This window comes from Clytia hemisphaerica, unplaced genomic scaffold, assembly GCF_902728285.1.
Source record: "Clytia hemisphaerica strain Z4C2 unplaced genomic scaffold, Clytia hemisphaerica genome assembly, whole genome shotgun sequence".
NCBI classification, from domain to species: Eukaryota; Metazoa; Cnidaria; class Hydrozoa; order Leptothecata; family Clytiidae; genus Clytia; species Clytia hemisphaerica.
The window spans coordinates 636-21,511 of record NW_027103357.1 but is presented as its reverse complement, the minus strand read 5'-3'; the positions used below and the strand labels follow the sequence as shown (position 1 = coordinate 21,511).

Genomic DNA, 20,876 nt, shown 5'->3' with positions numbered 1-20,876 from the left:
ACCAAAATGAAACAGATCTTACTCTCATATGGCTTACCTGAAGAAACAGTTTCAGCAATAATGATGCTCTATGAGAATACAAAATCCATGGTCAGATCTCCAGACGGTGACACGCTCGCACCATACCTCTTTGTAATTTGCCTTGATTATATAATGAGGAAAGCAACCGAAGATAATACGAATCTTGGCTTTACTCTAAAACAACAGACAAGCCGTAGATATCCCCTCGATATGATTACTGATGCCGATTATGCCGATGATCTATGCATCACCTCTGATCTTCTCAATGATGCAACTGTCCTCCTACATCGTATTGAAGAAGCGTCCATCAAAATAGGTCTCTGTGACAATGCAAAAAAGACAGAGTTCATGGTTTTCAAACAAGCTCATTCAGGTTCAATAAAATCCCGAACAAACCAAAACACCCAAGCTGTTCAAGAATTTACCTACCTTGGCAGTAAAATTTCCTCTACGAAACAAGATATGGAAATTAGACTACCTTAAGTGGATAAATTTTGGCGAGGGATTAAATTTAAATTAAATCCTCGCCATAATTTCCAAATTCGGCAATTCGCCAAATTAAATCTTCGCCAAATTTAACAAAAAGAGAATTACGTGAAAAATCACAACTTTTTAGTATATTTTTGAGTAATTTTCACCCATTTCAGTCTGACAAAATTTCCAATTCTCCAAATTAAATCCTCGCCAAATTTTACGAAATTTATCTATTGCCAAATTAAATCCCCGCCAAAAATCGTATTTTGGCCAATCGCAAAATTTTATTCACTTAAGCGTTAAGGTAGCAAAAGCCTGGTCAGCCCTCAACAAAGCGGACAAAATATGGAAATCTAACCTATCAGCAAAATTAAAAAGGAATTTCTTCAGAGCTACAGTCGAGTCAGTTCTATATGGAGCTACCTCGTGGACCCTAACTAAAACCCTAGAGAAAATGCTGGATGGCGCATACACAAGAATGCTTCGGGCAGTTCTGAATATTTCGTGGAGAGGACATCCAACAAAGAGATTACTCTACGGAGATCTTCCACCAATAAGCCAAACATTGAAGGACAGACGTCTCAGGTTTGCTGGACATTGTTTTAGGAGCAAAGATGAGCTGGCTAGCGATCTTGTCCTTTGGCAACCAAATTACGGTTTCAAAACACGCGGTAGACCAGCAAAGACGTATCTTGACCAACTCTGTGAAGATCTAGGCTGCTTGAAAGAAAACCTCCCGGTGGTCATGAGAGATCGAACACGGTGGAAAGATCAAGTCATCAGATGCCGAGCTCGCTCGACCCGGTAAGGTAAGGTAAGTACAGTAAATCGGTTTAAAGTGATAGAGATGACGCGTTCTTTAGAAAAAGTAATGAGATTCTTTTATTACATCTTAACGACCAACCAAATCAAATAAGAGCTTGTAAAAACTCCTGCTTGTCCCAGTAAATCAAATTACAGGTTATAAGAGGAAAAGGAATGACATAGAAAAAAATTTATGAAGTTTTTTATTTGTTTGTCATTTTTTTCTTTTTCAATATTTTGTTACTGCGGAGTGTTTCTTTATTTCATTAAGTTTCCTTCTAAAATAAATAAAAAACCAACAAAAAAAAAAAACAAAAAAAATACTATAATAACCATTTTGAGAATGAAATGTTATTGGGAATAATAAGATGATGTAACATGAATGGATTAGATTAATAAAACTGATTAATTAAACAAAAGTAACGAAATCAACAAAAAATATTATGAAAAGGAAACCCAAAAAAATTGAACTCTTTTTTGAAAAAGATTTTAAGAACTAAGAGTCTTTTAAAAATTTTAAATCCATAAAAGAAGAAAGTAAATTTCCTATTTCCCTTTAAACGACAAGTGCTAGACCAGCATTGAAACAAGAAGATAAATTGATAAAACTAATTCTTGTAAAAATAAAACTACAAGGAAAGAAGAGAAAAGTTTTTCATCGAAATAAAATCGCCTGAAAAGAAATCGTGAAAGAAAGGCGAAAATTATCACGTATTTAAGAGCAAAATATAAAAAATGCAACAAGGTTAGAAGAAGGGAGACTTGGTTAAAACGAAATTAAGAAGAGTTAAAATATTATTTTTAAAAAAATAACTAAAAAATATCTTTTAAAATTTGACTATCATTATTTTAATATCATTCGTTATAAGTATCTCTAAAAAGATACAAAAAAGATGAGTGTATGAGTGAGTGAACGAAAATAACCTTCGTCTCGACCGTCTCTCTCTCTCTTTATTAAAACATTCTAAACTGTTGATTGAACAACAAAAAGGTATATCTTTTCTACAGGTCTCGGCGCAGCGACCAATTTCAGTTTGAGGATTATTGTGGATCCACTGTTAAATAAATAACTTTTGTAGCATATTTATCTGTGTCTGTGTTTAAAAGCCTCAACACTGAAACTTGAAACTCATCGAACACTTGATTCTAACCAAATAATACGCCAGGGTGGCTTTCCCATTTTTGCAGGGCGTTTAACGGGCTGGAAGGCGGTGATTCATGGGTGTTTGAGCGTTTTCAATTCATTCGCTATTTACAACTGTAAGGCGCTCACTGTTGTGACATCTCATCTTTAGCAAAAGAAACTCGAAGGTGACTTGATTCGTTCAGTTTCTTATTGTGAAGTTTCTAAAAAGAAAAACACAAAGTCAGTATAAAGTAACCAAATACATTTAGAGAATAATAAATAAAAGGAGCGAATGACGAAACTTAGTATAAGGCGGAATCTTACATGAGAAACATCTGATCTTTGATCTTGTAAGGTTCAACTTTAATCACTGATCTTTATATATCCCTGGACAAAGCCATCTTCGATTGGAGTGGTACCCGCAAAGAAGCCATTCAATATTAAAAATTAACGTTTAACGGCGCTACATCATCAAAAGTATTCGAGGAAAAGTATACTATTCAGTCTGTTCCTCTAAAGGATCCTGCATTGTAACACGCATGTGTAATTTGTCGTTCTTTTAGACCACATGTAGTTAATGGGAATGAATCGCTAGGGGTGGTACAGTCACTTTCGGTCGGGATTGTGGACGGCGAAGTAGTGGTACCATTAGGTTACCACATTAAAAAAACTCAGATCAAAGATTTTGCTTGGCAAGGATTGAGAGATTTTGTCCAGTGATATACAAAGGTCAGTGACTGTAAGCGGGTCATTTGAGATCTCTTACTAAAACACTTACAATTAAGCAAACGAGTGCTTCTTCGATAGTGCTAAGTTGAATCAGAGCCATTCTTCGATCTTTAGGGAAGAATCTGAAGTTATTGATGGTGCCACCATATTCTGTGAACATCTCCTTGATCTCTTCTTCTGAGACAGATTCACTAGAAATAAGAAAGAAAATTATTTCATTTCATTATTATACAGCGTGCCAAGTAAAAAACAGAAGTAAAACAAAAATAATTTTTTTTAACTTCACAATTTTCCCATGTTCAGGAACGAACTTGCTACATATTAATGTAGAAAACACAGAGCAGAATTTCAACCATTGAAACAAAGTACCTTAAGGGAAGGAATTTTGGCGGAAATTTAATTTGGTGGGAATTTAATTTGACGGATAGTCGAAAAGGTTTTTTCAGACAGAATTTAATTTTGCGGAAAGATATTTGGCCAAAAACGCTATCAAATAAGAATTAGCACCACTTTTTGCTTCACGTCTTGTACCTCTCAACAAGAACCCTGGACTTAGACCGATAGGTGTTGGAGAAGTCCTCCGACGAATCATGGGGAAAGTTGTGATGGCCGCATTCTCTGAAGACGTTGTACGTGGTTCATCTGACGCGCAAATGTGCGGACGAAGTTCTGGGAGCGAGGGTGCAATCCACGCCATGAGACGGATGTATACCAACGAAAGAACGGACGCTGTCATCCTTGTCGACGCAGCCAACGCCTTCAACAACATCAATCGAGAAGCCCTGATCCACAATATCAAGTATATCTGTCCCGAAATCGCAACATATGTTACGAACTGCTACTCCAGCCCAGCTAGACTTTTCGTCGTTGGAGGTCTAGAAATCAAATCCCAAGAAGGAACCACTCAAGGAGATCCACTCGGTATGGCTATCTACGCTCTGGGTGTTACACCGATGCTTAACATCCTCCTCATTGGTATAGGCAACAACCACAACCGAATGGTCGCCTTCGCCGACGATATCACAGCAGCTGGGTCCTTGGACGCACTGAAGAAATGGTGGGATCATCTCCTCGAGATCGGTCCATCCTACGGTTATTATCCACAACCAACAAAATCTTGGCTGATTGTTAAACCCGACCAACTCGAACAAGCACAGGAAAAGTTTGCTGGTACCGATATCAAAATAACATCCGATGGTGAACGGCACCTCGGGGCGGTGATTGGTACAGATGAAAACAAAAGTCAGTACATCAACCAAAAGATCGACGATTGGACCCAGGAGATTAATCTTCTTGCTGAAATCGCAGCAACTTATCCACAAGCAGCCTACTCAGCCTACGTCAGCAGCTACCAACATAAGCTGACGTACTTCCTACGCACCATCCCAACGATCAATGACGAGCTGAAAAGAGTCGACGAAGCTGTGCGGCACCGACTGATTCCATCACTAACTGGTGGACGCATCATCAACGACCAGGAAAGAATAATGCTTTCCTTACCTCCACGTCTCGGCGGAATGGGACTGAAAATCTACGCCGAAGAATCGAGCCACGATCACAGAGACTCGATGAGTGCAACCGTGGCACTGCAGAATCAAATCCTTCAAACAAATGACGGTGCACACCGAAGCGAAATCCAAGTCTCGTCTCACAACGACGGCAGCAACGTCACCAGGAAAAGCTACGAGCTTTCTTGGAGACAGCCGACATCAACACCAAACAACGATGGAGACGCTCAATCAAAAAGGTGTTTCAAACTGGCTGACATCCATCCCTTTGAATGAACAAGGTTTCGAGCTGACCAAGCAAGAGTTTTGGGGATGCCATCAGAATTCGATACAACTGGCCTCTCGACCGACTACCATCAACTTGCGCGTGTGGATCATCGTTCGATCTAGCACACGCGCTCTCGTGCAAGAAGGGAGGATTCGTGTCTTTGAGACACAATGAAATTAGAGACATTACGTCCAAATTGCTAAGAGAAGTGTGCGTTTGTAAGAACTGAACCCCTATTAAACGAACTTAATAACGAAGTCTACCAAGACATGCAAATGTCTCACGCGAGGCGAGACTGGATATAAGCGCTCTCAGTTTTTGGACTGCTGGCCAAAGAGCATTTTTTGATGTGAGGGTTTTCAACCCGTTTTCGAAGGTACACCAATTCAAAAAATTGAGAACTGCTTATCATCCAATGAACGCGAAAAGAAGAGACATATGGTGAACGTATTTTAAGCCGAAAATGGGACTTTTTCTCCGCTTGTTTTTGCGGCAAATGGGGCGATGGGACGTGAATGTACGTTATTTTACAAGCGTCTAGCTGAAATGATAGCAGACAAAAGACATGAAACTTTCTCAAAAGTTACTAACAGCATTAGAACTATCATATGCTTCTCGCTCGTTAGATCTACAGTGAGATGCATCCGTGGATCGAGAGGTAGAGTACGACTCCCTCAAGATGAAGTTTAAGTTGTTTTTTTTTCCTTTCTTATACATAATCCATAATTCTAGTAGAATTTTATTTAAATCCAAAAGATCCATGCCGGGACAGGCTCCGGTATATAGTATATTTTATATTTTTCAATACCGACTTGTATTTAATTTCTCTAGTATATTACGTTCCGAAAATGCTTGAACGAAAAAAAAAAAAAAAATAAATCGAAAAAAAAAAAAAAAAATCAAATAAGAAAAAAAGACCTGTTTAAGGCCTGAAATAGCAGACGTTTGGAGAATGATACAATAATCTAAAATTGGCAGATGGAGAGAAATTAAATTTAACGGACACTTAATTTGGCAAATTTTGACCAAATCCGCCAGATCTTCTTCCCTTAAGGTAGCTTGAACCAGAATTATTAAATTCTATTTTCCTATTGTTTATGGTAGAAAACAGTACTTAATTTGAGAATGGCAAAGTTTAAGACAACCATTACTATCCACCTGGTATGGATATATATGTCAAACAATTTCAACAATAATTTGTTGGTTTGAATGAATAGCACCAGTGAGATTTTTGAAACTTACGGGATGTTTGATAAGTGAAGTGTACAGATTGGTGGGAAAATATTCTTGAAATTTTTTGATCCAGGTTTCTGAAAAAGTAAAACAATAGGAAGATATTATACAGAGAAAGACAATTTTACTTTTTTGGGTTTTCTTGTGGGTAACCACTAAAGATATGTTAAACCAGTAATATGCAATGTGTAATAGTTATCGCATGACTTCAAAACAGAGAAGCATTTTTTCGATACAGCAGCCTTTGAAGCCTCAAAATGATGAACAAAGCACAGGCAAAATGTCTCACCTTGAATCTGTGAAGAGGAGAATTGACATATTCTTTAGTGAGCTCCTTGCCTTCATCTTCAGCTTTTGGCATGTTAACATTGTCATGCTTTGAGCGCGATACACGCATTTCTTGTTCATACAATGTAACATTATTTAAATTTTGTAAAGCTGAAACAAGAATAATTGGTTACAGTAGGTTATTGGAAAAAGGTTGAAAAAGGTATCTTAAGGGAACTAATTTTCGTGTTTTGGGTGTCTACCGCCAAAATTAGTTCAGTGAAATACAATTGGAAAAAAATTAGGTGTCAACCATTAACATTAGTTCCGTAAAATGCCCTGATTTAGTACCCTTGCACCGCGAAAATAAGTTCCACGAAAATTAGTTCCCTTATAAGGTATATGAATAGTTTATCTTTGCAGTATTTTGGAAAATGGAGCTTGTTTATAACAAAATAGACATAACTTGATCTGGGATTTTTATGCTTGGTACAGCTTTCGAAAAGATAAAAAAAGGCAATTGATTGAAAATGGATCAATAGTAAAGAAAAAGACATTAAGATTAATGGCGTAATTTTTTACTTTTTCTTGCAGTGACAATATGAGAATTCTTACCAGTAGTTGATTGAGAAGCATCAGTGAATTGTATAAGAGCAGTATTTTTTTTGTTAAATAAGATTTTGACGCGAAGAACATCACCATAGTGACCTGAAATTAAAAACAAATAAAATTAAAATTTGAAGTATGAAATTTCAAAAATATTCTGGAGCTTATGTCAGGCCATGAAACTAATTTAGTGCCCTGACAGATTACAAACACTACTACTCAACCAAAAAGATATTTGCACACAAATAAAACACTTTAAAAAACAAAAGAATACTACCAAGCAAGTTATGACAAATAAAAGGACACTACCAGAGAGATAAAAGAGTATTTGACTGATACTGCAAAGAGAATTTAAATGACTCGGGAGGCTTTGGGGCCATTAAGAAAACTTTGAGATATTGAGATGCCAATTCAAGCTGGGGCGGTCAAATATGACTTACCGAAAAGGATAAAGAGGTCATCACAATTGATTTTCTAGAAAATAAGTAGCAGGGAGGTTAAGACATTTGCTAGATAGTTGAATTTACATAATAATACAAAGAAAGTTGTTTAGAGGAAATGCACTACTATAGGATATTGTGTAGCTCATGTCCTGTTATTCATTTATTCACACAGCTACTCAAATTAAAACTACGCTGTTTCAAATGTGTACAATAATGTTGAAAAAATTTCCAACCCTACTGATCTGCCAAATATTTTGCAAAGCCAAAGTTAGTGTCTCAATAGATGCATCATATTTTATCATCTTAGCAGGGCTCGAAATAACAGTCGGATATTGAAAAATCCCAATTGGACCAGACCCGGACCCAAAAAATCATAATTCTCAAGCTAAAGCAACCCTGATCGGACATTTTTTCAGACCCACTTGAAATTGTTAATTCGAGCCTTGCTTCTGCTTGCTTAGATAAAAATTTTCAGCTTTACTCACTATACAATGAGAAAATGACTTACTTCTTCATTTAGATGACTAACAAGAAGAACAGAGCCTTGCCTTTGATTTCCCATATTATGACTGACCATGTGTGGCTGATACGAGATTTGTGAATTGGGACTTAGATTGCCCATCATGTGATGTGGGAAATTCCCAGTAACTGAAACAAAAATAAGGATTCAGTCTCTCCTTTCAAGTAGATCGAATAGATTTTTTGATAAAAAATCAAGCAAAGTGTAGTCTATATAAAATCAGAATGGAAAGAGAGTATCGTTATCATGTATGAAATTAGAAATGTTACAACAGGTCTGAAATTTGTGTGATTTAAGCGTGGGGTACAACAAAGATTATCCTTACAGCCAAGGTTCTGTTGAAACATTTGTGGAGGAAAAGATGCTGGGACAGGCAGCATTCCAGGGTTCATTTGTGGTTGCATAGCTCCCATTTGTGCAATTGCTACGTCTGGTTTTGTAAAATCTCTAAACCATGCAAAAACAAATGGTGAATTAGTGAGTTTGAAAAACTAGAAACCTCAACCCTAATCCTAATCTTTCTAATAGTAGTAACTTAATACCATCCTTTTTGTCTCTGAATTAGACAAATTTTAAAGACATCTTTATCCAACCCTAAACAGAAGAAATCAGATTTACATTGATAAAGAAAAATGCAATATTACCTCATTTTCTCGTTGTTATATTTTACTGTAAGTTCTGTCATTTTTGAAAATTCCACATGAAGAGTATTGCAACCATTATAAATATTTTGTCTATCAAATAAAGTTTTTGCAGCAGAAGCCTCTTTAGGGTTTGCATATTGAATAAGTGCATGGAATTGATCATTGCGAATAAAAGTAACCATCTTTTGTAGTTCTCCACAACGTTGAAATACCTGAAATCAAAAAAAAAACAAATAAGCAAAATAAACTTATGAACTTACAAACTTACTCACAAACTAACTTATGACACATAATAGACAACACTGGAGATAAAATAGGAATACATAAGGTAGGATAACCTGAATAGATAATGTATTGAAATAAGGGTTAGAAAATACATTGTATTTTTTGGCAAAAATAGTTTTTGCAGCTTGTAATGGATCAATTTTAAATTTTTAGCTTGAAAGTTATCCAAAAAAGCATGGCAAATTGCAAAATGTGATACACTAATTTGATCGCTGATAACCAATAAAATGCAGTTAGTTGAGGTAAATTAGAAAGTTCCTGGTATACATTAAGGGGACTGATTATCACAGTAACTAATTTTGGCGGTTCCTATTATTTACTGTAAACAAAAACTTTCATTAAAAATCTGCAAAAACATAATAAATATTAAAGAGCTTCAACAGAAAGTGGGTGTCAGCTACAAACTACTACAAAAAGAATTATTAAATAAGAATTGCAAATTCCAAAACTTTGCAGCACACAAGTTAATATTTAGCAATAAAATACATAACAAGGAAACTTACCTCTTTCAGGACATCAATATTGACTGGATACATAATATTAGTGACAATGACTTTGAGAACACAGCCATTGGCTTCATATGAGTCTACACCGTTGGCAGATTCTTCTTTTGGTTGTTGCTGATTTGTACGAAGTTCTTGATGTTGAGAGAATTGAATGAAGACCTAAAAACAAAGGGAAAAAATAAAACACTTTTTGAATCGACCTGAATAAAAGTCTTCCTGACAACAAGTAGATTTTGTTTGGATTAAATTCTGTTTGTGAAAATAAGTCATGACATCTGTTTCAAAATTTTAAACCAAACTGGAGTTAAGAACAAATTTATTCCATCATTAGAAGTCTTGTGAATGAAGTCCAGCATTTTGTTGGAGTGAAAGCTAAAGGGTAGGCAAAAACTTACAGGCATATTACGAATAGTAGGAGTTGTGTATTGATAATAATTTATAAGTGTTTTGGCACTGTCGATAGAGTCCATTTCAAGAAAGGCTTGATTTTTAGATCGCATATGAAGAACGTTTTTGACAGTCCCAAAAGGTGTTCCTAATACACGAAGGTCGCTTTCCGTAGCATCGTGGGCAATTTGACGGATGTGAAGGACTTTTGAAAGTGCTGCCTCGTTTTTGATCTGATAATGTAGAAAAAAAATTCTTTAAAAGATTAAAACATAGAAAAACATAGTTTAACTATACTGAAAAAATGTAGATGTAGATTGTATGATGTCATGGTAATTTAGAAAATTCTTTATACATAGTAGACTTTAATATTTATACAAATCTTAAAACTTAAATTTGAAACTAAAATTATATTCACTGCATAAACCTTATGAGCCAGATTATAAAAACATCTCAGGTCTCCTCGTGTCTAATGCAACAGTGAACAACAATAAAGAAATAGTCTGAAATGATGATTCTCATAATCTATCAGGAGTAATAAAAGAAAAGGTATCTAATTAAAATTGAAAAAAAAAATTGTGACTCACTCGTTTGTTCTCCATTGTGTCAGAATTGTAATCAGAGTGTGTACGCTGAATAAGAAATAATAAAATATAATCAGGTCAAGAATCTTTAACGTGAGTTGATCACTATGGAATTAAATACCACTGTCAATTGTTTTCAACTTTTAAGCTCTAAACAATAAAATTCTTATCAACTTCAGAGATTTATAAAAATGACCACAATAAAATATGAACTCAAAATTTATCGAGAGAGCTATTTAACAAAAACAATCTGAATTAGTATCAATTCAGGTTGAAAAGAAAAGCTTTTAAGCTTTTAATGACCTTATTAGCTGATAAATGCATAGACACTCTCCACTGTCAGGATGAAGTGAATTTTTATAAGAAGAGGCTCCAAAGAAATCGAGTCTCTGTGCAGGAGTAGACATTCTAGTTAAATACTAAATCAAATTAAGCTTTTTTTCTTTAATCTTAAAAGTGTTTGCAAAAATTCTTTAGGTGATCAAAATGAATTTTACAAAACTTGACAAAACTAAAAATAATTACTGTTTTGATTTGAACCATATTCTTCTTTGAAAAACATGAAAAGCTATAAGTTCTTTTTAAATAAAACCATTTCTGAAACCAAGTTTCTCCCGAAAGTGTTATTTAGGTGAATGTGTGTTGCAGACTAAACCTGAAGAGAGCAAAATATTCAGACAGTGTGTTTACTGTTTGTATTATGTTCAATTTTTTTTCAATTCAAAACACACAAACATGTTTCAGTTTAGTGATAAACTTGTTTGTTTATTAAGTTAATTACAAATCCATAGTTCACAACAAAAATTGAAATTATTTTGATGTAATGCAAAATTTACTCAAGGCTGCAGCCTTAACATATCAAAACAAAGTTTAGTTTTATAGAAATTATATTAATGGAATTTGTAATAGAGAACCTTCTTATGTACATCTCATGCTGTGAAAGCTTTCTATGAAACAAGAGATTTTGTAAACAAAACAAAAAAAATGGTAGCTCAAAAACGTAAAGCAAAAAGTGGGATGGGCTCGTTTTCTCAAAGAAGCAGTTTGTGCAGCTGTCAGTCTTAAAGTGAATATAGGAAAGATGATATACTTTGAAAATTACTTGCCAATGAAATGTTATACTCTGATTGATTTTCAAGTAAATAAAATACAAAAGGTTTCAAATGTAGTTTTCATTTTTTTTTCATACTGAACTCCTATTTTAGGAGGCTTTTACTCCAAACACAGACTAGAGACAGACATCTAACACTTTTTTCATAACATCTTGAAGATGCAAACAAGAGAAAAAAAATCAAAACAAAATCAATTTTACAACAAAAAAATACACACACGTGTTTTCACATACATTGTAAATATTTAGCACGATAGAAAAAAAAAACATGAAAAGTAACGTACCTTTTTTCCAATCAAATTTTGATTTGCAACAGGAGAATAACTCATAGTAGGGACAACCCTAAAGAAAGATGAGCCATGATTGTAGGAAAAGCAGAAGAAAACCAAACCAGACCAGACAAGATAGGAAAAGCAACAAGAGTTTAGCAGTGGTCTCCAACTGCTATTAGAATTAAAGCCAGGGAGCGTAAAGTGGACAGCGCCCCGTAGAATAGAAAGATAAGTTCGCCCCGAGTTGGCTTTCATGCTTAGTAAACAAACCGCGAAGTTGTCTGTTATCACGCAACAATTTTTTCCCTATTGTTTTCATGTCACAAAAAGCTTATTATTCCTATTGAAAGTCTTAGACAAGATGTTTTTATAGGATTATATGTCTATTTAAATTGAATCTTTTATTACTCACGTTATAAAAGATGTTTCCTATTATGAGCGAGAAAATAAATACAAAGAAACTACAAAACACGGAAAAGATCGAATTGGGATTTCGTTATTGTCGACAACTTTGAAAATATATTAATGAACATGTGGCGCCGATTAAGCCAAATTAATCTTCGCTTGGCAAAAAGCTATTGTGTGGGGCGCTAAATCAAACTATTTTCTTTGATTTGCTATGGTAATCTCTGACAAATTGAAATCATTTCGAAATATGATTGCTTAGAGATGTATGATTACCTCCCTTTCTTTGCTGAGTCGAAACTTTCCTAACGAAAATACAAACTGGATTTTGAAGGGAAGACTTAATTAGCTTGCAACCTTTGGTATTTTATTATTACGGCTTCGGTTACTTTGATGCGATAATTTATCCTATCCTATTAAAGTAAACCTCAATTTATAAGGGTATATACTTCAGTAAAAAAAAAATTGCAAAGTGGAAAGTTTCATAAAAATTTTAAAGAATTTTTCGTGAGCCATAAACTTTCGCTATTTTCTTTATTGCCGATGACGTCATTTTATAATTATAATTAATAATTTCGAGTTGAACAAAAACGGCAACGAGAATCCTCAATCCTCCTCTTTTTTGCTTTCCCCCAGTTATTTGACGATTTTGCGGTTCCCCCATATGGTTAACATAAAAATGCCTTAAATCAAGTTTAAAGTTTTGGAAAGCTTGAAAATGAAGTTTTATTGAAAAATTGGTTTGGTTCAAGTAAGGTTTGCTGATTTTATTGCTTAGACAGGTCCTCTACGAGATTGCCTTGAGATCAGTGAAGTTCCCCAATCAAAATTTCCAAAACTTACGTTTTAGGGTTCCCTCCTCGTTATTTCCCCCCATCAGATTTCAAATTTTCATTTCCCCACACCTCAAAAAATGGGGCAAAATCTTTATAAGGGGGGGGGGGAGGAGGACACTATGCAAACTTTCCAAGTCTTTCACATTTAAAAAATCTCTAGGCTGCATGCATCCCCAAATTAGTTTTGATATAGGGGATGCGAATCGGGCTCTGATATCGCTTCCGAGAAAATTACCGAATAGCTATGTATTTTGCAGAATTTTGGCGACTTGTATTTTTCAAAACACTCGATGTGTATTGTTTGAGTTATTTGATGACGTCAATAGAAATCAAATAAAGATTCAAATAAAAAGAACATATGGCTAGAAATCTCTCTTTCTCCTCTATTTCTTTTTGTTTTTCGAAATTAATTGAATTAGCAAACAAAACTCTCATGATAACAAAAGACGACAAACTGTCAATCAAAGTTCATTTAACTCTTTTTTTGGTTAGCAGATTTTTTGCTAAGTTCGGAAGCGTTTTGTGAGCCTGATTCGCATCCCCTATATCAAAACTTATCAGAGGGGATGTGTGCAGCCTAAAAAATCTCGGGATATTTCCGACTATCAATTTTCCGGCGAGTTTGAATTTTTTTTAGTTATTTTAGATATTTCCGTCTTAACTTTGTTCCCTCCATTACTTCTGGCTTCATTTCTACTAAAGTCTGTCCAGATATAATTGGCAGTGGAAAGAAGAATGCCTGTAACTTTTAACAGTGAAATATAATTCCAAATTTTTTTTTTGCTTGTTTTAGGGAATCAAAAGCGCTATATTTGAATGTATTTTTTGTTGAAAAATTCGCGAGTTTTAGCGGTTAAATTTGCAATTGCAAAAACTGAGCTTTTTTTCTTTTTATGCTATAACGTTCATTTTTAAACTAGTGGTAGTTCAACCTTAGGTAAAGAAGTTTGTTGAATTTCAAGGCAAACGGAAAAGTCCTTCGGAAGATATGGGACCCGAAATACCCCTTGGTAGCACTTTTCTGGGGTTATGTTATCTTTTTTGAACAGTGCAATTAAAAGTTGGAAAGTGTTAAGTGTTGCTGCATTGGTGTTATTGGTATCATTGATCATTTCGAAACAAAGTGAATACACAATTTGATTGATTTTATTGAAACGATAAGGACATTGAACTTATATTGCCTTTGTTATTTTTAAGTAATTAAAGAACTTTGCTACTTCCCAAAACACTATGCACAGTTTGGCAATAAGGTCATTATCGTAAAAAGATCGTAAAATGTGTTATAGTATATGATTGAAAAACTGTTTTATCATCACTACCACCGTTTTTATTAAAAACTTGGAGATTTGATATTTCACAGAAAAGTGCTACCAAGGGGTATTTCGGGTCCCATATCTTCCGAACGACTTTTCCGTTTGCCTTGAAATTTAACAATCTTCTTGACCTAAGGTTGAACTACCACTGGTGTAAAAATGATCGTTGTAGCATAAGTATAAAAAAAGCTCAATTTTTGCAATCGCAAATTAAACCGCTAAGTAAAACTCACGAATTTTTCAACAAAAAATACGTTCAAATATAGCGCTTTTGATTTTCTAAAACAAGCAAAAATATTTTTTGCAATTATATCGGACTATCAAAAGTTACAGGTATTCTTGTTTCTACTGCCAATTATATCTGGACAGACTTTATTTCTGAATACCTTATCGGGGAAAACTTCGTCGGGGAAAATTTTCGTCGGGGAAAAATTCGTCACTTGCTGGTATTTGGCAAACGCATTAAGGCTGGGGAAAATATTCGTGACTTGTCCAAAATTTCGTCAATTTTCCCCGATAAGGTACACCTTTCCCAAGTTTATTGATTTTTTCGACCTCTTCAGTTTGAAACGAGAACTTGATATTTTTGAAGCTTTTGGTGATACAAAGTCATTCTGAAAATTTGAGATCAAAAGCTTTTTCCGCTCCTTTTTTATGGATGTTTTTATTCCTTTGTTTTTACGGCCAAACCTCTCTTAAAAGATATTTTATTCTACCGGGCCTCGTTTCTATTCCGTTTCCATGGGATACTTTTCTTTTTGAGAAAACTTTTAAATTGAAATATCTCAAGAACCGGAAGAGCTTTTAACATAATTCTTTTTTCGTTGATTTTGTATTTACGAGGGACAAAAATCCTGAAAATTTTTAATTTCGGCGAGAACTTATTTTGACGATTGATGAATTTTGTTAAATTTTGGCGGAAACTAATTTTGGCGAATGACAGCCTAAATCTGTTCTATTTGGCCTTATTTGAAGCTTTCTTTTGTCAAGTCAAGAAGTTATTTACCAATACCAAAAAATTTAATTTTGGCGAGGGAAAAATTTTTTTTAATTTTGGCTGGAACTAATTTTAGCGAATTTTGTCTAAATTCGCCAAAATAAGTTCCCTTAAAGTAGTAGAATCTTTCTAAATTAAATGCAAGTAGAACAGAGTTTTGGAATAGTAGTGATTTTCAAAAAGTCGAAATAAACTCAGGAAAGGCCTTAGGTGTTGGGTTGGAAAAAATCTCAAAACTTACTCTTAGGTGCCTAATCGCACGATGGGTTATTTTTTCTTATTTGGCACGCCCTCAAAGAGAGCAATTAATCGTTAATTGCATCCTGTAGAGAGCAATTAATCGTTAATCACACTCTTCAATGCCGCGCCAATGTTTACAAAATTGATTTTAATGTTTTTTTCTTACATTTTTTTTGCATCGAACGTTTTAATTGCATTCGAAATTTATTTTGTGAGAAAGAAAATCAATAAAAACAATAAAAGAAAGACATAAAGAGAAGAGAAAAATATAAAACTCTCAGTGTAATTTCTGTAATTTATTTTCCTAACTGGGAAAAAGTAGTGAAAGCCATTGTGCGATTAGCTCGTAATCACATAATAACTCGTACAATTCGAAAATTGCACTCGTGATTTTTTTGTTTTGAATTTTCCTCGTCCTTTCGGACTCGGAAAATTAATAACAAAAAAATCACTCGTGCAATTATATTCGAATTGCACTCGTTATCATGTGATTACATATACAAATAAACGGGCCCCACCGCTTGTTAATTTTTCGATTTTTTTCCAACCCCCCCGGACGTTATTAGGACCCCCCCCCCGTTTATTAATTTTTGAAAAAATTCCCAGCTCCCAAAAGGAAAGTTTCTTGATTTACTCTAAAAAGCCTAAATTTAGTCTATTTTGACCCTTCTTAGGGTTTTTAAAAGGCCGTTTTCCACCCCCCGGTAATTAGGCCCCCCATTTATTTGATTCGAAAAATTTTTCCAACCCTCCCGTTTATTTGACACCTAAGAGTAATAAGTGGGGGGGGGGAATAAAAATGTCCTGGGAGGAAAATTTTTGAAAAGGAGGCTGATACAGCTGAATTAGGAAAAGAGAGGGAACTTTCAAAAACATTTTCCCAAAAATTGATAAGCGGGGGGGGGGTTGGAATAAGTTACATTTATTACGGTTTCCAAGTTTTATATAAATTTTCAATTTTTTAAAGAAAATTTCGCCGGCATTATTACTTTCGCGAAAATCGCCTAAAGTGGGGTGTTAAGATTTTGATGGCGCTTTTCTTTTTTATGGATGGGTACCTACACGTTTTATGTAGGCTCAATATTTTGGTACCTAAACAATGACTCTTATTGTTTAACAACCATATAATGCTAAGCATAACGCAAGCCTGATAATAGGGGCAGACACTTGCTAATAGAAAAAATGTAGTTTGTGAACAGAGGGTCATTGAAAGATACATTAAGGGAACTAATTTTCGCGCTAGGGTGTCTAGATTTTAAAGACACTTAGCTTGAAGGTTACTCAAAATAGAGCCTTTGTTCTGCCTTCTGTTATTTGGATTAAGACAAATGGTGTAGGGATTTATATTTCAACTTTCACACTTTTCATGAATAACTTATAAATCACGTTTGCAAGTGTCGAATGCAATTGAGTAAAGATGGAAACAGAGTGAATATTTTTTTGAAAATGTAGCTGTTGATTAAAAGAACTGAAGTTTTTTGAATGTTATGTAGCATAGTTTGATAGAAATCATTGTATGGATTTGGAATATAGGAACTTCAGCAGAGGAAACAGCGGCTATCTAACTTGGTGTATTTTTATCACAAAAGGTTGTATGAGTGCGACTTATTTCATGTTCAAGGTATGGATTTAATGGAAGAACTTTCACAAAATATATTCTACATAGAAAGCATGAAATGAGAATTAAAGTTTTGTTAAGGGAACTAACTTTAGCGGTTGAAAAAAAATTGGAAAGATTGCGGGACTTAATTTTTGTGGTTGTCCTATTTTGGACACATTTTTTAAATTTTCCTAGGGATTTCTCAAGTTTTTGGATGAAAAATGGCCAAATTTGAAATTTAAAGGTTCTAATTTTCCCGGTTTTGCCAAAAGACAGCGAAACAAGCAAAAATTAGTTCCCACGAAAATTAGATCCCTTAAGGTAGATAAAAAACAGTTGATGAAGTCAGAGATTGGAGGTGTAAAGCTAAATAAGTACACAGAGAATTCTATATTTTGCAAGAACTTTGATTTGTGATCTAATTAAAATGACACAATTCTCTACCTTTACTACCAAACAGGCAGACTCAGCACATGACCCTAGCCTAAGCTACTCAAACAGTACTCAATTCGAAAAAAGTTATCTTTGAAAATTCAATACACGTTTTTTTATAAGGAACACGTTTATAAGGAACTTGAGGCTCAAAATGGTCAGAAAAACTAGGAATTGTTAAGGAACTGCTCAAGCTGAGAATAACAAAAGAAGTCAAGTCACAGAGAGTTAAACTTGAATTTGCACTCATTTACAAAGCCTAAACACAAAGATAAGAAAATGTTGACGAAACAACGTTAAATAAACGTCTCTTTTTGCATTTTAGTCCATTGTTATACTTATACATAAGTCACATACTTAACAAATCCAATCTTAGCTGCTTAGTAAATAAGGAACTGGATAAGGAACTTTGAGGCTGAAATTCTGTCGAAAAATAAGGAGCTCCAGGCTTGGAGCTAAGTTAAGGTTCCTTATAAAAAAAACGTGTATTGTAAATACACCTTTCCTGTGATTCACAAAACGATTGCACGCTCTTTTTTGCTCTCTGTAGGTAAACAGACTTGTTTTTGCCTGTGTTTCCTTTAAAAAGGTTATTTTACGAGCTTTCTAAAAAATTTTATGTTCTTTTTGTTTGTACCAACTGGCCATAATATTTTTAGTCAGTCAGGAGTAACCGCCTAAGATAGGAACAAATTTTTGAATTTCACAATTACTCCTATCTAAGATATACTCTCAGGTGTATATTTATTAATTTTGACAAAGATTTTCCTCAATTTTAAGTGCTTGTGAGATTAAATACCTTGCTTTGACGATGAAGGTTTTATCTATTCATGAAATGAAAGCAGAATAACCATTATTTACACCCTAACATAACCTGAAAAGACCCTTCAATTTGAATTTATGCCTCCATTTTCAACCCTGTATGTTTATTTGTTACTGTACGTTTATTAAGAACTCAAGAGTAAGTACTTATCTTGGCATAAAAAACTGACTAACCATTGCAGCCTTCTGGTCGCATCTTCTAGCTATGCCCATAAAACTAAGAAAAGCAAAATTGATATGTATGCAAAAATTTGGACAGCTTCATGGGCGGGTCGTTGAGATATGATAAGATGGTCCGACCTGAAAATACTCCTAGATAAGGATTAAAACTTTGGGACTCTTTTGAGCCATTTTGAATTTGAAATTTTAGGTTTTGCTAAGGCCCTCGATACCATGTTAATACAATGTAGTAGAAAGGGCTTTATGTATGTAGCTTGTGTCTCCGCTTGTTTCCTGAGCTCAAACTTTCACTTTCAATGAAAATGAGGCTGTGCAACCTTCTGCAATTGATTTGGGTATGCGATTATTTTTACTACTGTTCAGTAACAGTAAAGCATGATAACTTTAATTGTTCTAACCTAAGAATAAATTGTACGCCTAGATAAGTACTTTTATCTTAGATAGGAATATTTCAAAAATTTGTTCCTAGGCCTGCCTAGGCGGTTACTCCTGACTGTTAGTTGTTCAGTTAAAGCAAGATTTATCTAGTTGCTTTGATAGAATATTCAAGATAAAAAGCCTTAAAATGTACAATTGTATCACGGATGATAAGAAGAAAAAAGAATTCATCTTTAAAAGAACAGAAAAGTGCAAAGAAAAACTGTGTGTTAGCTGGGTATGTCATGAAAGAGTAGAAAAGGTAAAGAATTGTGTGGCTCAACATTACATAGTCGTAGAACAGTTAGAAAAAAGTACAGAAAAGTTTTGAGAATAAGAATACTATACCTGGGAGGGAGAGTACCAGAAAGATGAGTAAGTAGAAAATTCTTCTGAGGAGAGAGAAGAAGAGTTGAAAGAGCTGGAGGTGAGTATAATTGATCGAGCAGAAGTACCGAACTTGCAAGCGTGAAAACTCAAATGTCGAAGGTGCCGGTCACGCGGTTCTTGTTTCTAAAGCAGCTGAGTGCCATACTAGAGAGATAAAAGAACTTCCAGTAATCCTGTCATATGTAAAATTACCTCCTTAATATTGCACATGTAGGCTTTTTCAGCAAAGAAGATATTTTTGCAAAGATACGGAGCGTTATCTACTTCGCCCAACTATTGCGTCATGCATGTGTACAACAGGATAGCCGAGCAGTGGACACTGGAACATGCGGAAACGAAGGTTGTAATTAACATATATTTAAATTGGATTGGAATTGCAGATGATGTCTTATTTTGAAATGAACGGGAAGAGTTTGTGGTATTCCTACCTTTGAGTAGCTTCTGTATGGTATTTACACATCCATGATGATGCTATTTGAGTCTGATCTTCTCGTTATGTATGGTGTGTGCCAGGGGGAAAATTCTAGTTGTCATCAACGATCCTGTTGTTTTGTTTCCGCAGAAATTCTAAGTCCTGAATAGCGTGGATATTAAATTTACAGACCAGAATAATCAACCGTAGTATAACCTCCAAGCAGCTCTTCGTGCTCCACACATTCTATGCACTTTCCATGCATGCCAGATGCGCTCGGTAGATGTTATATCGGATGGCCAATCGTCACCTTGTTTTCTTTCCTATCTCTTATCCTATTTTTCTCTTTTCTGACGGTCTGAGTTTCTGAGACTTAGTTTCTAACATTTCTGACTGAGTTTTCATACCTGTCAATCATTTGTCCATCAATTTCGACCAGACTAATTTTCGCACCGAGTGGGATTCGAACCACCACCAAAGAAAGACCTTCAGATTCGAAAGCCAGCGCTCTATCCGTTGAGCCATCGCCGCACAGCAAAAACACGCAATTCATAACATATTATACCGAACTGGCAAAAGACGGGGGTAATATTATTATAATATGGGTAACAGTACCCCTTTTTTAAATTAAACCTGACTGAAATTTGAGCCGTTACTAGCAACCCTGCGGGGCCCAAGGCGCCGAGTATGCACCCGGCACAGTGACAAGCCGTTACTAGCAACCCTGACCCTACCTAACCCCCGGAAAAGTGACTATCAGCGATCCGTGGATAAAAAAATAAAATAAAAAAATGAAGGTGACTATTGGCCATCCGATATAAGAGCATCCGATGCGCTCTCTAAAGGGAATGGTTCTGCATCATATGCCTTAGCAATGGTGATCGGGGAAGCTATAAAAGGCACCTCATAAAATATATTAGATTTAGAAATCGATTGACTAGAGGATTTATTTACGCATAACAGAAATCATAAACTTACGTCATGAGTTTATTCTGGTCTGTAAACTTAATACCCATGCTCTTCGGGACTTAGAATTTCTGCGGA

At 34.9% G+C, this 20,876-nt stretch overlaps 1 protein-coding gene across 1 annotated transcript; it reads right to left on the bottom strand.

Moving 5' to 3' along the window:
- Positions 1 to 1,489: 1,489 nt before the first annotated feature.
- On the bottom strand, positions 1,490 to 19,502 carry LOC136820990 (polypyrimidine tract-binding protein 1-like). The gene is made up of 14 exons (XM_067077227.1): positions 19,379 to 19,502; positions 11,801 to 11,858; positions 10,409 to 10,453; positions 9,830 to 10,054; positions 9,432 to 9,593; positions 8,644 to 8,855; positions 8,325 to 8,446; positions 7,988 to 8,127; positions 7,477 to 7,510; positions 7,046 to 7,138; positions 6,453 to 6,601; positions 6,173 to 6,240; positions 3,204 to 3,345; positions 1,490 to 2,646 (listed from the first exon to the last, which is right to left on the bottom strand). The coding sequence occupies exons 2-14, from the start codon at positions 11,843 to 11,845 to the stop codon at positions 2,569 to 2,571; spliced, it is 1,515 nt and encodes a 504-aa protein (XP_066933328.1). The 5' UTR covers positions 11,846 to 11,858; positions 19,379 to 19,502; the 3' UTR covers positions 1,490 to 2,568.
- Between the last annotated feature and the right edge of the window lie 1,374 nt (positions 19,503 to 20,876).

Bases quoted from the DNA above. Each gene is read 5' to 3' on its own strand.
- LOC136820990 (XM_067077227.1), bottom strand. From the start codon at position 11,845: ATGAGTTATTCTCCTGTTGCAAATCAAAATTTGATTGGAAAAAAG. The intron at 9,594-9,829 runs GTAAGTTTTTGC...CTTTGTTTTTAG, and splicing joins CTACTATTCGTAATATGCCT to GTCTTCATTCAATTCTCTCA. The intron at 8,128-8,324 runs GTAAGGATAATC...TTTTTGTTTCAG, and splicing joins GTTTCAACAGAACCTTGGCT to TTACTGGGAATTTCCCACAT.